At 49.5% G+C, this 15,254-nt stretch overlaps 1 protein-coding gene across 3 annotated transcripts in view; it reads right to left on the bottom strand.

Annotated features, from left to right (window-relative positions):
- The window catches only part of LGR5 (leucine rich repeat containing G protein-coupled receptor 5), a 67,234-nt gene that overhangs the window by 24,825 nt on the left and 27,155 nt on the right, over nucleotides 1-15,254 (bottom strand). For 2 of the 3 annotated variants that reach the window (XM_064165929.1, XM_064165931.1), the window contains exons 3-6: nucleotides 13,431-13,502; nucleotides 11,656-11,727; nucleotides 2,453-2,668; nucleotides 246-317 (exon numbers count right to left, since the gene is read on the bottom strand). In XM_064165929.1, the coding sequence (XP_064021999.1) occupies nucleotides 246-317; nucleotides 2,453-2,668; nucleotides 11,656-11,727; nucleotides 13,431-13,502 (432 nt within the window). The remainder of the gene's footprint in view (nucleotides 1-245; nucleotides 318-2,452; nucleotides 2,669-11,655; nucleotides 11,728-13,430; nucleotides 13,503-15,254) is intronic. The other variant, XM_064165930.1, reaches the window with a different exon arrangement.

Here is a 15,254-nt window from a genome sequence, read left to right as displayed (position 1 = left end):
AACCATCCTTCAAACCATTTATCAGCTGAAAGTGCTTATTAAAAAGGCAAACTAATTTTATAGCCAAAAATAGGGTTTGCTACATCTTCACTAAGCCATCACTTAGATCCTGTAGCAGTTAGGCAAGTCAAAAGCCACATTTAGCTTTTAGGCTATTTTCATTCCTTCAGAATATTCATGAAAACACTCTAAAAAGAAGGGGAGGGGAGAAAAAAAAAAAGGAAACAAATAAGAGGTCAACTCACAAAGTCTCTAGGCTGTGGAGCCCATCAAAGCATTTCTTTCCCAGGGAGTAGATTCTATTGTTATGGAGATGTCTGCAGGGGAACATTAAGCACACAGTCAGGAAAACACACTGCACACAGTGGACTTAAGGCAAACATTTTGATGGTTCAATCAAAGGGAACATTTTCAGATGTGCACTGAGTCTATGCAAGTCATGGTTTTGAAGCAGCATCTATAGAAGGTACCTTGACTGCCCTGCCCTCCCCACTTTCTCCTGCCATCTCCCCACTCACACAGGCCTCCGTTTGGTTTCACAGAAGGGATTTGTTTTCAAACCACCTAGATTGCTTAAAGAGAGTGTAGGCTGGAGCCCCAGGTTGGGGACTGCACACTGAATATTGGGAAACTGCAGAGAGTGGTAGCAAATGAACACATTTTTAACACTGTACAGTCAAAGGATGCTGGAGGGGATGGCACAGAGCAGGAGAGGGGATAGATAATACAGCAGATAGGGAAGGAGCATTAGACTTGCAGCATGAAGGAAAAGAAAGCAATAGGACAAAAACAGAGCTTCACTGAGAACCATGGAATTGTAGCATCAACCAGGGTGGAAGAGAGCTCCAAGCTCATCCAGCCCAACCTAGCACCCAGCCCTGCCCAATCAACCAGACCATGGCACTAAGTGTCCCAGCCAGGCTTGGCTTCAACACCTCCAGGGACAGCAACTCCACCACCTGCCTGGGCAGCCCATTCCAATGCCAATCACTCTCTCTGCCAACAACTTCCTCCTAACATCCAGCCTAGACCTGCCCTGGCACAGCTTGAGGCTGTGTCCCCTTGTCTGTTGCTGGCTGCCTGGCAGCAGAGCCCAACCCCACCTGGCTACAGCCTCCCTTCAGGTAGTTGTAGAGAGCAATGAGCTCTGCCCTGAGCCTCCTCTGCTGCAGGCTGCACAGTCTAACCAATCTCAAAAATGCTCTAAGTTGTGTTCCTTTCAAACCATCAAACCCAACCAACACTTTCTCTAATGGTTAGAAATTGAAAGCCATTTTCTTACATGTGAAGGCTCAGACTGCTGCCTTATTCCAAGGCTTCTAGACTGACATAGAATCAAGCAGGCTGGAAGAGACCTCCAAGCTCATCCAGTCCAACCTAGCACCCAGCCCTATCCAGTCAACTAGACCATGTTAAAACTGTGTGTGAAGGTCATTACTGTGAGTAGCTACAAGTTGGAGCCACATCAGGTTGGGTTATTTTTGGCTGGCCTTTTTTTCTCCCCCCTCCCCAGCAGATTTGTATTTTACTTTGTTCTCTCTACTCCTATAGTGAAGGGGAAGCTACAGGAGCAGCACTTTAAAAGGGAAAAAAGGGCTGAGAATGAGAGGCTGCCAGGCACAGAATCACAAGTTGGAAAAGACCTCTGAGATCATCAAGTCCAACCTACAGATCTTCCAGTCCAGCCTATAATTCTTCACTCTGCTCTGAAAATGAAGAGCAGAGATGCTCAATGCTCTTCAGAAACTACAGAAGTTGAGTCTACCTGTCCACAGAAAGAGGAAAAGGTTCTGTGGGTTTTCCCTTTCCTAGGAACAAAAAAACCCACCCTAATTATGCTCTTGTCTTTGGTTTGTTAATGACTACGTTGACCTTTGATGCTTTAGTTAGCCTGAAGAGTGCAGAGAATCATAGACTGTTTTAGGTTGGAGGGGACTTCAAGGATCATCCAGTTGAGCTTATTGTGGCCTTTCAGTATCTGAAGAGGGCTACAGGAAATCTGGGAAGGGACTTTTGAGGCTGTCAGGTAGCAATAGCACTGGGGGGAGTGGAACAAAGCTGGAAATGGGGACATTCAGCCTGGATGTGAGGAAGTTGTTCAGCATGAGGGTGGTGAGAGCCTGGCAGGGGTTGCCCAGGGAGGTGGTGGAAGCCTCATCCCTGGAGGTGTTTAGGGCTAGGCTGGATGAGGCTCTGGACAGCCTGATCTAGTGTGAGGTGTCCCTGCCCATGGCTGCTCCTTGTGGTCCCTTCCAACCCTGACTGATTCTATAGACCTATTAGCCTGTTATGTGCCAACTGAAGAGGGACCAGAAGAATACTTAGTTATTAAAGGTTGTTTGTCTCAGGAAACATCTAAAGCAAGCATTTCACCTTCAATCAATTTCCCACAAGAGGCCAAAGCCCTGCAAAGGAGCTGAGGCTGTGTCTGGAAACAATCAATAACACTTACAGCACTACCAAGCTGGAGAGGTTTCCAAAGGCATAGTCTGGTATGAAGTGAATCTTATTCAGTGCCAGTGTCATTGCCTGCAGTGCTGGCAAACTTCTAAAGGCCTGGACAGGAATTTCTGTCAAAGAGTTATCATCCAGCCACAGGTGTCTGAGGGAGACCAGGCCATTGAAGCAGTTGGGGGGCACGTAGTTGATGTGGTTGGCATCCAGGCGCCTAGGAGAAAAAGAAACAGGGAAGAATTAAAAGAAGAGTGGACTTGCACGGGGGCTGTTGGATGCCACCACCAAGAACACAGCCCCAAAGGGTGGACTGGGCAAAGGAGGGGATTCTGACCCTTTGCTCTGCTCTCCTGAGGCCCCACCTGGAGTCCTGTGTGCAGTTCTGCAGCCTCGAGCACAAGGACATGGAACTGTTTGAGCCAGTTCAGAGGAGGCCACTAAGATGCTGAGAGGGCTGCAGCAGCTCTGCTCTGAGCATAAGCTGAGAGAGTTGGGGCTGTGCAGCCTGGAGAAGAGAAGGCTTGGAGCAGCCTTGCAGTATCTGAAGTGGGCTACAGGAGGGCTGTGGAGGGACTATTGACAAGGTCTTGTAGTGATAGGATGAGGAGGAGACTGAAAGTGGATGTTAGGAAGAAGTTGTTTGCAGTGAGGGTGGTGAGACACTGGCACAGGTTGCCCAGGGAGGTTGTGGAGCACAGAAGCACAGAATGTGAGCAACAACAGAACAAGGGGACACAGCCTCAAGTTGTGCCAGGGGAGGTCTAGGCTGATATTAGAAGGAAGTTGTTGTCAGAGAGAGTGATTGGCATTGGAATGAGCTGCCCAGGGAGGTGGTGGAGTCTCCGTGCCTGGAGGTGTTGCAGCCAAGCCTGGCTGGGGCACTTAGTGCCATGGTCTGGTTGATTGGGCAGGGCTGGGTGCTAGGTTGGACTGGCTGAGCTTGGAGCTCTCTTCCAACCTGTTTGATTCTATAATTCAATCCATCACATACTTACTAAAGTATGGAACTAAAAAGGTGCAAGAGACTGACAGGATGTTAGGGATTGGAAGTGACTTCTGAGGATCTTTGAGTCCAGCCTCCCTGCCAGAGCAGAACCAGGGCATCTAGGACAGGTGGCACAGACAGGGCTTGAAAGCCTCCAGAGAAAGAGACTCCACAAACTCCCTGGGGAGCCCATTCCAGTGCTCTGACCTGACTCAGCCAGGGGCTCTCTCTTGGAGCCCCTGAATCACTGTGCTGCAAGATGGTTTGAATTTCCATACACTTAGACACCCATTCTAAGAGCCAAACCCAAAACTCACTCCTGAGCCTCTGTCCCTGTTTTCCTTTCTCTTAAACATTGTTTCTTTCAGTGATTCTAATGCACCCTGCAGTAAATATTGGTTAGCAGTGGATCCAAATATTTTTCCAGAGCTTATCCTTGCCAATGCAGCTTGGCTTGAAAAAGAAGTGAATAAACACACTTGAGCTGCTGCAGGACCAACAGAGGGAGCTCAGCTGCCCACGGGATCTGCTTGGAGTCTGCAGGTAGGATCTTGCTCTTACAAGTAAGGATTAAAGCATGGAATGATAGAAGGGTTTAGGTTGGAAGGGACCTCAAAGCTCAGCCAGTTCCAACTCCCTGCCATAGGCAGGGACACCTCCCACTAGAACAGATTGCTCAAGGTCTCCTCCATCCAGGCCTTGAACACCTCCAGGGAGGTTGCCCAAGCTCCCTGAGCAACCTGTGCCAGTGTCTCACCACCCTCACTGCAAACAACTTCTTCCTCACACTTTCAATCTCCCCTCTCACACTTCAAACCCATTCCTCCTCCTCCTGACATTCCCAGACCTTGTCAATAGTCCCTCCCAGCCCTCCTGCAGCCCCCTTCAGATCCTGCAAGGCCACTCCAAGCTCTCCTCCAAGCCTTCTCTTCTCCAGGCTGCAGAGCCCCAACTCTCAGCCTGTTCTCATAGCAGAGCTGCTGCAGCCCTCTCAGCATCTTCATGGCCTCCTCTGCACTGGCTCCAACACTTCCATCTTCAATCACATTCTGTGCTCCACAGCCTTCCTGGGCAACCTGTGCCCAGTGTCTCACCATCCCCCACCATAAAGGACTTCTTCCTAACATCCAGTTTAAATCTCCCCTGTGCCATTGGGGATGTATGGAACCACTCCAGAACAAACAGCCACACCCTCTGCACGCAGAAGTAATTCTGTACAACCCAAACTGGGTCTGCTGGGAGAGAAATGCAATCCTCTTGGTGGCAGGCACACTAATCTCTTTATTTAAAGCTGCTTCCTCCTTTTCAGTCATGTAAAATGTCAGGTTCCATTCTGTCTCCCTCTGCAAAAGCTGCTCCTACCTACTGCACGAGAACAAATAATGACCGCCAGGGCTCCTTGCCAGGCTGGCAAATAACTGAGACAAGGTCAGTTGGAACAAATTTATAAGGTTCAGTGTCAAAGCCCTTGTACAATTAAATTGGAAATAATAACTGACATGGCAAGCAGCAAAGACAGAGCTTCCACAAGCCCTTGTCTGTCAGCAAATGGGTGAGGCTGGAAATGTTTAGAACTGCTCATGGCTCTGCCTCCCCCATTCCCCAGGCAACAAACAGGCTGTGCCTGGGCTTTGCACTGAGGTATAATTTGAAGGAGCAGATGAGGCTCCTTTGTGCTCAACCAGAAGGAAACCTCTTCCCTGGGTGATGGTGGTATGTAAACTAAGGAGTCACAGTTGCCTTAGTTTGACAGTTACCCTGATTAAAGAATGGAGGCTTTATTCAAACTGGCTGTGTGGCTGTATTACAGTTAACGTCTCCTACAGAAGGGAGCCTGTGCAGCTCTGACATCCCTCCTGACTCTGCCAGAGTCAGAGGATGCCTGGCTGAGTGCTGAAGCCAACAGTGGCCATCCTGTGGCTGGAATGGTGGTGTTTCTGCTCTTCATGGAATCAACCAGCTTGGAAGAGAGCTCCAAGCTCAACCAGCCCAACCTAGCACCCAGCCCTGCCCAATCAACCAGACCATGGCACTAAGTGCCCCAGCCAGGCTTGGCTTCAACACCTCCAGCCACACAGACTCCACCACCTCCCTGGGCAGCCCATTCCAAAGCCAATCTCTCCAGCAACAACATCCTCCTAACATCCAGCCTGTACCTCCCCCATGCACCTCTTGGCAGTGAGACCAAAGGGTTCAGCTCACCAATATTTGGTAGCCACTCAGGGAAGTGACTTTGGTTTTTTTCAGTTGAAGTTTCAAAATATAAACCCAGCACTGGCAAGGTAAATAAAAATAAGACAGAAAGAAAACCAAGACTGCTGTAATAGAAATTCAATCCTAGGTAGCTGAGCTGCAGAACAGAAGGTCTCTGAGGAGACCTTGTTGTGGCCTTCTGGAATCTGAAAGGGGCTACAAAAAGGTTGGAGAGGGACTTTTTAGGCTGTCAGGTAGTGCTAGGACTGGGGGGAATGGATCCAAGCTAGAGGAGGAGAGATTCAGACTGGATGTTAGGAAGAAGTTGTTCAGCATGAGGGTGGTGAGAGCCTGGAACAGGTTGCCCAGGGAGGTGGTGGAAGCCTCATCCCTCGAGGTATTTAAGGCCAGGCTGGATGTGGCTCTGAGCAGCCTGCTCTAGTGTGAGGTGTCCCTGCCCATAGCAGGGGAGTCGGAACTGGCTAACCCTTGAGGTCCCCTTCCAGCCCTGACAACTCTGTGATCATTGTTCAAATAAAGCTTGCAAGAGATCAAGCAGCTACAATGATTTGTGCTGCAGGTCCTAGAACTGGATTAAGTACCCTGCAAGTGCTTGTCAGAAGTACTGCCTCGAGTACTCTTTTGTTATCTAATCTTTATGCTACATTTCCAAGCCCCATTTTTCCCTCTTGGAGATATTAAAAGGTTTCAGCTGTGGTTGTGCTTCCTGTAGGTAATGCAGACTGATGTATAAAGCATTGGTCAAAATCCCTGTTTTCAGCCAGTTGTTTTACACCTGCTGATCAAAGTTTTGGCACTTCCAGGACTAAAGCCATTAACTGACAAACATGACCCTCCTTAGAATTTGAAATCTATATAGATAACAGGTGGGAGAGTTTGAAAGCTGCTTTTATATTCCAGAGAGAGCCAATTTAGGGGGGAAAAAAAGCCAGAAATGCTTGATCTCTTCTGATAGGCAGCATGGAAATAGAGCAGCCAGTGCAGAAATTCACCATGAGCTCACTTGGAAGGTCCAAACCCTTCAAAGCAAACACCTGGGCTATGTGGGCTGTACCCCAGTGGTGTTTCCTGGGACCTGCTGTGAATGCTACCACCAAGCACAGAAACTATGGACAGATGTTATTCACACAGGACTGCAAAGGTGGAATCACAGAGCTTGAGCTGATGTTCGTGTTACATGGTCAAGGAGTTAACATCTTGTTCAGAAGGGAGCCTGTGCAGTTCTGATGTCCCTCCTCACTCTGCAGGAGTCAGAGGATGCCTGAGACCCTCTCCTCTCTTTTGGAAGCAAGGTTGAAAGGACAAGTGAGCAAAAATAAGACAATGAACATCTTTGGCTGTATATAGAAGCAGAGAATCAGTCAGGGTTGGAAGGGACCACAAGAATCATCCAGTTCCAATGCCCCTGCATGGGCAGAGACACCCTACCCTAGATCAGGTTGTCCAAAGCATCATCCAGCCTGGCCTTAAACACCTCCAGGCATGGGGTCTCAACCACCCTCCTAGGCAACACATTCTAGGCTCTCATCATGCTCATGGTGATGAACTTCCTCCTCATGTCCAGACTGGGACCACAAGGATCATCCAGTTCCAACCCCTCAAGCTACCAGTGGACTAAAACTCTGTATCCAGTCAAACTGAATTGATTGTAAAGAGGGAACTCCAATTTTTTTCAAACATCTACCTACACTTGTTTTGGAATACCAATAGTGGAGTCCTGTTCAGTCTGGAGAGGAGAAGGCTCCCAGGTGACTTCACTGTGGCCTTTCAGTATCTTCAGGGGGCTACAAGAAAGCTGGAGAGGGACTTTTTAGGCTGTCAGGGAGTGACAGGACTGGGGGGAATGGAGCAAAGCTGGAAATAGGGAGATTCAGCCTGGATGTTAGGAAGAAGCTGTTCAGCATGAGGGTGGTGAGAGCCTGGAAGGAGTTGCTCAGGGAGGTGGAGGTGTTTAAGGCCAGGCTGGATGTGGCTCTGAGCAACCTGCTCTAGTGTGAGGTGTCCCTGCCCATGGCAGGGGGTTTGGATGTGGATGATCCTCGAGGTCCCTTCCAACCCTGACACTTTTGTGATTTCCAAACACACTGCTCAGGTGTTCTGGCAAACTTCCCTTTAAGGCAGTGGGCCTGGATGCCAGCACACTACAGAAGGCACAGAGCCAGCTGTAATGCTATGCTCATGCAAAGATTGGCCCTGGTACTCAATCCCCACAGGGGGGAAAAAGTGGGGCCTGGCATTTGTTTGGTTCCCTTAGGAATCTGGCTGCAGACTCAGATCAGGAGCCCACAGCTAGACTGGCACATGTGGTGTTGGAAACACTCCCAGGTCCTGCAGCCAGCTGGCTCAGAGTGGCCCACGTTAGGCTTGTGACCTCTCCTAGCCTCCCAGATGAGGTGGCTGTACGCAGAGCACCTCCTGGGGATGGTCCCAGGGCTGTGTGAACAGCCAGATGGCCCCCAGGAACAGCTCAGGCAAGCGTTACTTGGCACTGAGCCAAAGTGTGCCAAGGACCCTGCCAGTAGTGCAGCAGGACAGAGTCATGGCCAGTGCCTGGGAGCACTCCACAGCACTTTGTACTTTGCAGGGCTGGCTGCAGACAGGGTGTCTGGCACCCAGGAGGGTCTTCTCAGAAATCTAGTGTCAGCCCCTGTACTGCTAACCACTCCAGCTGTGTTTTTCTGCCCTCTTCCCACGGGAGCTGTGTCCTGGTAGGATTCTGCCATGCAGTATGAGTTTTGCCTACCACTTCTCAGCCTGAGAGTCTCATCCAGGCTCTTCTCAATTGCTCCCTGGGATAGGACAAGCAGCAATGGGTCTAAGTTGCAGCACAGGAGGTTCCAGCTCAACACAAGGGGAAACTTTGGTACTGTAAGGGTGCCAGAGCCCTGGCACAGGCTGCCCAGAGAGGCTGTGGAGTCTCCTTCTGTGGAGCCTTTCAAGGCCTGTCTGGAAGCATTGCTCTGTGATCTGCCCTAGATTGTGTGGTCCTGCCCTTACAGGGGGGTTGGACTCGATGATCTCCTTGATCTCTTCCAATCCCTAACATCCTGTGAGCCTGTGATCCAGCCTGGCCTTCAACACCTCCGGGGATGAGGCTTCCACCACCTCCCTGAGCAACCTGCTCCAGGGTCTCACCACCCTCATGCCAAATAGCTTCTTCTTAACCTCTAATCTCAATCTTCCCTCCTCCAGCTTTGTTCCACACCCCCAGTCCTCTCACTACCTGACAGCCTCAAAAGTCCCTCCCCAGCTTTCTTGTAGCCCACTTCAGACACTGAAAGGCCACAATAAAGTCACTTTGGTGCCTTCTCTTCCCCAGACTGAACAACCCCCACTCCCTCAGTCTCTCCTCACAGCAGAGCAGCTCCAGCTCCCTGCTCATCCTTGTGGCCCTTCTGTGGACACCCTCCAGCATGTCTATATCATTCCTGTAACAGGAGTTCCAGAACTGGACACAGTGCTGCAGGTGGAGTCTCACCAGAGTGAGCAGAGCTCTAAAACAAAGCTTCAGGGACTGAAGACAACCTGAGATGCTGAGGAATGAGAATACAGCTTGGATCCATTCTCCCCCAGCCTATCACTACCTGACACCCTCAAAAGTCCCTCCCCAGCTTTCTTGTACCCCCCCCTTCAGACACTGGAAAGGCCACAATAAGGTCTCCTGGGAGCCTTTCCCTCTCCAGACTGAACAGCCCCAAGTGCCTCAGCCTGTCTCCGCAGGACCCTGCGTTTTGAGCTAATCCTCTTTCTCCGGAGGCAAAAGGCAGCGTTCATGGCTTGCCCCCCTGCAGGAGTGCTCTGAGCAAAGCCTCAGAAGGCAGACATCCGAGCAGTGTGCAGTTCCCCCATCTCTCCTAACCTGAAGCAAAGGGTTAAAAGGAGGCTTTCAGCAACCGTGCCACCTGCGCGGGGAAAAGATAATCAATACAAGAAGTTGCTATCTTAGAGGAATTGCCTTTCTGAAGGCTTTTTAACCTCTTAATTGCACTCCTGAAAAGCCTCCTGCTGTTTCAAAAGCTTCAAGGAATAATTCGTATTGTAAAGCAGAAACCGCTGCCAAGAAGCACCTTGTGAAGGGAGAATTCCTAGGCTATATGAAAGGAGAAACCGAATCTGTGCAGACCTTTATCTGACAGGCACCACCTCGCTTAAGCAAACAAAAGGAGAACAGTTTTCCGTGCCTCAAAGGGATCTCTCTGGCTGGCGATCGTGTTTCAGGTGATGGCTTTTCTGCACCAACCCCTATCACCCCATCCTGGGGCTGCCACAGCAGCTGTCGGAAGGTTTCCTCTGACCACTCCAGCTCCTCTCCCTGCCTTAACTCCGTCGCAGACCGCAGGAACTCTGTTTGGTTCACTTCTTCAGCGGAGGAAGGAAAATGCTTGCGGCGAAGCCGGAGTGATGCTGTCGTTTTGTTTAGAAACCGCGCTGAAAAGGCAGCAGCCTCTCTCGGGGCGACAAAGGGACTCTTGTTTGCTTGGCTTATCGTCTCTGGGTCCAGCGTGTGCAGGGAGCGCTGTGAGCCGAGCGAGATTCGGCTGTTTGCTCAGCAGAAAGAAAACCTAATGCGGCCGCTCCAGCAGCGGCGTTTTCTCAGGGCTTCGTCAAAGATCAAAGGCAAAAGCTGCAGCCTCAAAAGCCCGTGGCTGAGATATTTCGGTCTGTGTCTGGTCAATAAAGCAAAAAAGGCACTGGCCAAAGAGCAATTGTAGGAGAATTAATTCTTAAGGCTGCTTCTCTTCTAGAAACTTTAGCCAATGCTTTGTATGTCAGGAAGGGAAATGTTGAAAGGCTGACAGAGGAGCCTGGGAGCCAGTGCAGAATAATGTGTGCCTGTGTGGTGCTAGGTCACACACAGCTGACTTGGTTGTGCTGAAAATCGTTTGGTTTCATTAATTCTGTTCTTCAGACTTTGAATTGAAGGTGTGAATGGAAGGCTACAAGGATGCTGAAGGGACTGGAGCACTGCCTGGTGAGGAAGGGCTGAGAGCCCCGGGGCTGCTTAGGCTGCAAAATTTCCTCCTATCCAAATATATAGAGAACTGCTTGAACAAATGAACCTTTTCACTGCACTGGAAAAGTCACTATGAGCATCAATAACGATCAACCTGGGAATCAATGCATCCAGTGCTGGGCTCCCCAGTTCAGGAGGGACAGGGATCTGCTGGAGAGAGTCCAAGGGGGTCAGGATGGCAGGGACAGGGACAGCCTCTGCTCACTTGTGCCCTGCCACAGGACAAGGGGCAAGGGATGGAAACTGCAGCACAGGAAGCTCCAGCTCAGCATGAGGAAGAATTTCTTGAGTGTAAGGGTGAGAGAGCCCTGGCACAGGCTGCCTAGAGAGGCTGTGGAGTCTCCTTCTCTGGGTGTTTTCCCACCCTGTCTGGATGTGCTCCTGTGTGACCTGTGCTGGATTCTCTGCTCCTGCTGTGGCAGTGAGGTTGGGGACTGGAATCTCTCCAGAGGTCTGACCCTGTGATCTACTTTCACACTAGCAAACAAATTACTGGAGTTCTGTTAAAACTGAAGCTTGTGGACTGAATCTGTCTAGCACAGGCAAGAACTGTCAATAGAGAGCCCTACTGGAAGCAGAGTGTCTAACGAAGCATCCTCTAGCACTTTGCTTCATGAGTCATTAGTGACTTCTATACAGCTTAAAAAATACAAAAGCTACACCAAATGAAAAAACCAAACAAGGCAGTGGTTCCACGGGCAGTGGTTCCACCCACCCGCACCCCCAGTGAAGAATCTTAACGAGAAAGCATGGGAGAGAGCAGTGCTCAAGGGACAGCCAGAAAGCATTGCTGGCTTAGGGAGTGCCTTCTCAGATGCTAAACCAGTCACTGCTGATGTTTAATCGAGAGCAATTCTCTTGCAGAGGAGCTCAAAGAGAGTTAAAAGTTGATTCATCACATTAGGAAGTGATATTAACAGGCAATCAACAGGCAATCAGATACCCCTGCTCATGCAAAGTGGTAAGTTGGTTCACCAAGTGTACTCACAGAGACTGCAGGCTGCGCAGGTTCTGGAGGGCTTCAGTAGGAACTTGTCTCAGTTGGTTATTCTGAAGCATCCTGCATTTGGAGCAGCACAGAAACCAGAATCAACACAGCAAAGCAAATTTTTTCTGTTGTGCATTTTCTTCCAGGCTTACCTCCTTTGTCCTGCTTCTACCAAGACTATAAAGAAAACCAAACAAATACTTTGTGCCCTGGCCCCTGCCAATTGCTAGCTCTCTACAAGCCAAGCAAATACCTGCGAGAATATTAGCTTTGCTAACAGCTATACAGCAGCTTTGAGCAGGATTTTCTCCCGAGGGAAGTCAAAAGAGCAAATCCACTTTGCATTCAGTAGCCCTTAAGCTCCTCACTGAGCTCCTCATTGCCTCCAGGGATTCCAAAACTGTCATCCTGCTGCCTCGATTTTGTTTTCCCTCTGAAGTGTTTGATTTGATTTTGTTTTCCTTCTGAAGTGTTTTGAATTTCTTGGGCTGACAAAAGCTGTGAAGGTCTGGAGATCCTTGCTCAGGAAAAGGATGCTATGGCAAGCAGAATGCTCAACTCTAGGAGGGGTTTATGATCTGAATAACGTTTTATTTCAGCAAAAACCTGCTGAGTGTTTCCCAGGGAAATCAACTCCCTCAAACAGAAGGTAGCTAACAAGGATCTGGCACATCTATTTCCTGAAAGATCACAACCTTCAGCTTGCAAAGATTGAAAAGAAAAAAAAAATCACTTTTCCTCCCCAAAGGAATCTTTTTCCTCCCTTTTTGAACGCAGCTACATTCACACAGCCTTGTTTGGATCAAATCCTGTGCATCTCTCTGCATATATGACAGAATTCTCCGTGAAGCAGTACAGGCTGCCTTCAAAGTGAGCCATACTCGATGGGACATGGTAAATTAAATCATTTTTGGCATACCTCAATCTCCTTAGGCCAAAAGGAGCTACAGCTAAGGGTAGGTGGAGGGGGAAACTCTTTGGAATTCTTTCTCACTTCCCTGTGTTTCCCAGCAGAGCTTTGTCTACTCTTACAGTAGCATCTGGCTGGATGCTGCCTAGGAGGTTGGCATCCTGGCCAATAGCACAGTGTGGCAGTTTGAGGGATCCTATGTACTACCTGGTACCTAGGCAGCAGCTTCTGTTGACTTCACAGCGGCAAATACCCTCTCTGGTACAAACCCTGCGAGGTGTAGCCACTAAAATCATTAGCAGGCCAGGTGCACTGTCTTGCTGTTTCAAATGACAGAGAGTTTGGAGGTAGTTATAACCATTTATCACACATCAACTACATTACAAAGGAGGAGGTATGAGAAGCAAACTGCATTTAAAATTCCATGGTGTTGTACAGGGATCGTTTCCACACTCCCCTTCCTCCCCACCAAAAGGAAGATGCAGATTTGCCCCCAGCCTGGTGGGAGCTGCAGAAGTTCACTAAGATTTTCAGGCTTGAAATCAGGACTCCTGAGACAATCAAAGAAACTCTCAACCAAAACAATCCTTTACCTCTGCTGTTGCACAGCTACTTGATGAGCAAGCTGATTTTGTTAGAGTGCCATTAATGTTTTCCAATCTTTGTGTTTAGGATATTTTCTACATGGAAAAAACCCCAAACCCAAAGGTTTAATGATGTTCAGCTGGATCTTGGCTTAAACCGGATAGTTCAGAAGCAGCTGAACAAAAGATGTGGTTGACTCGATCAAAACTTCAGGGGCTAATGAGCTCCCTGGAGCATTCAGGACATCAGAGAAGTATCAAACAGCACAGGGTTTACTTACAGCACTTTAAGGCTGAAAAGGCCAGCAAAGGCTCCCTTGGGAATGTATGTCAAGCCGTTTCCTGCAAGACGCCTGCAAAGTGGGGAGAAGGGAAAGGAGTGAACACTTTGCTTTCTCTCTTCATGTGGAACTCATTTGGCCCTTAACAAAGTGCAACACGGCTGCAGGCTGAGCCAGCCGTGCCAAGGCAGCAGTTTAAGAGCCTTAAGGACAGATTTAAACCTGTGTCTATGAATAGGAGACCTTATAGTGGCCTTCCAGGATCTGAAGGGAACCTACAGGAAGACTATTGACAAGGTCTTGCAATGACAGGAGGAGGAGGAATGGGTTTAAACTGGCAGAGGGGAGACTGGAACTGAATGTGAGGGAGAAATTCTTTGCAGTGAGGGTGGTGAGACACTGGCACAGGTTGCCCAGGGAGGTTGGGGAGCACAGAATGGGATCTTTAATCACATTCTGTGCTTCTGTGCTCCACAGCCTCCCTAGAAGCATTCAGTGCCAGGTTGCATGAGGTCCTGAACAACCTGTTCTAGTGAGAAGTGTCCCTGCCTATAGCGAGGCATTAGAACTGGATGATCCTTGAGCTCCCTTCCAGCCTAAACCATTCTATGATTCTAGACCAGCTGCTTCTGGATAGCAAAAACTGCCTCTGTTCAAGGAAGAATTACTGATCTTGAACCTTTTGCTTCAGTTGTCTTTCTTTCCTGCCAAACTTGAATCAAAGATAAGCACACAACTACACATGCATGCAGGTCCCTCTCTGCTTGGCTGCTCTAGTTGGAGGTATTTTAGGTCCCTCTCTGCTTGGCTGCTGTCGTTGGAGATATTTTTAGGCAGACCTGACTCAAATAGATTTAAATTATTATTATTAGCTTTCTTCCTTCTTTTATAGAGACATCAATTTAGAAAAGAAAACTTTCAGGCCAATAGGATGAGATCAAACAAGGCCAAGTGCAGGATTCTAGACTTTGGCCACAACAGCCCCAAGCAACTGAGAGCAGCCAGGCAGAGAGGGAACTGGGGGTGCTGGGAGAGAGGAGCTGAAGAGGAGGCAGCAGTGTGCCCAGGTGGGCAGCAGAGCCAATGGCATCCTGGGCTGGCTCAGGAGCAGTGTGGGCAGCAGGACAAGGGAGGTTCTTGTGCCCCTGTGCTCAGCACTGCTCAGGCCACACCTTGAGTGCTGTGTCCAGTTCTGGGCTGCTCTATTCAAGAGAGATGTTGAGGTGCTGGAAGGTGTTTGGAGCAGGGCAGCAAGGCTGGGGAGGGGCCTGGAGCACAGCCCTGTGAGGAGAGGCTGAGGGAGCTGGGGGTGTGCAGCCTGCAGCAGAGGAGGCTCAGGGCAGAGCTCATTGCTGTCTGCAGCTCCCTGCAGGGAGGCTGTAGCCAGGTGGGGTTGGGCTCTGCTGCCAGGCAGCCAGGGACAGAACAAGGGGACACAGCCTCAAGCTGTGCCAGGGCAGGTTCAGGCTGGATGTTAGGAGGAAGCTCTTCAATATTTTCACAAACAAAAGGACTTGCTGAAAACAAAACCTTTTATGAGCCAGAATCACAGAACCATAGAGGTTGGAAGGGACCTCCAGAGATCATCCAGTCCAATCCCCCTGCCAAAGCAGCATCACCCAGGGCAGTCCACACAGGAATGCATCCAGGTGGGGTTGGAAAGGCTCCAGAGAAGGAGACTCCACAGCCTCTCTGGGCAGCCTGCTCCAGGGCTCTGGCACCCTCACTCCAAAGAAGTTTCTCCTCCTGTGGAGCTGAAACCTTCTCTGTTCCAGTTTTCACCCATTGCTCCTTGGCTTATTGCTGTGCACCACCCAAAAAGTT

The sequence above is a fragment of the Pogoniulus pusillus genome, chromosome 27 (assembly GCF_015220805.1).
Source record: "Pogoniulus pusillus isolate bPogPus1 chromosome 27, bPogPus1.pri, whole genome shotgun sequence".
Classification (NCBI taxonomy): domain Eukaryota; kingdom Metazoa; phylum Chordata; class Aves; order Piciformes; family Lybiidae; genus Pogoniulus; species Pogoniulus pusillus.
The sequence above is the reverse complement of the archived record's forward strand: the minus strand, read 5'-3'. Positions and strand labels throughout refer to the sequence as shown.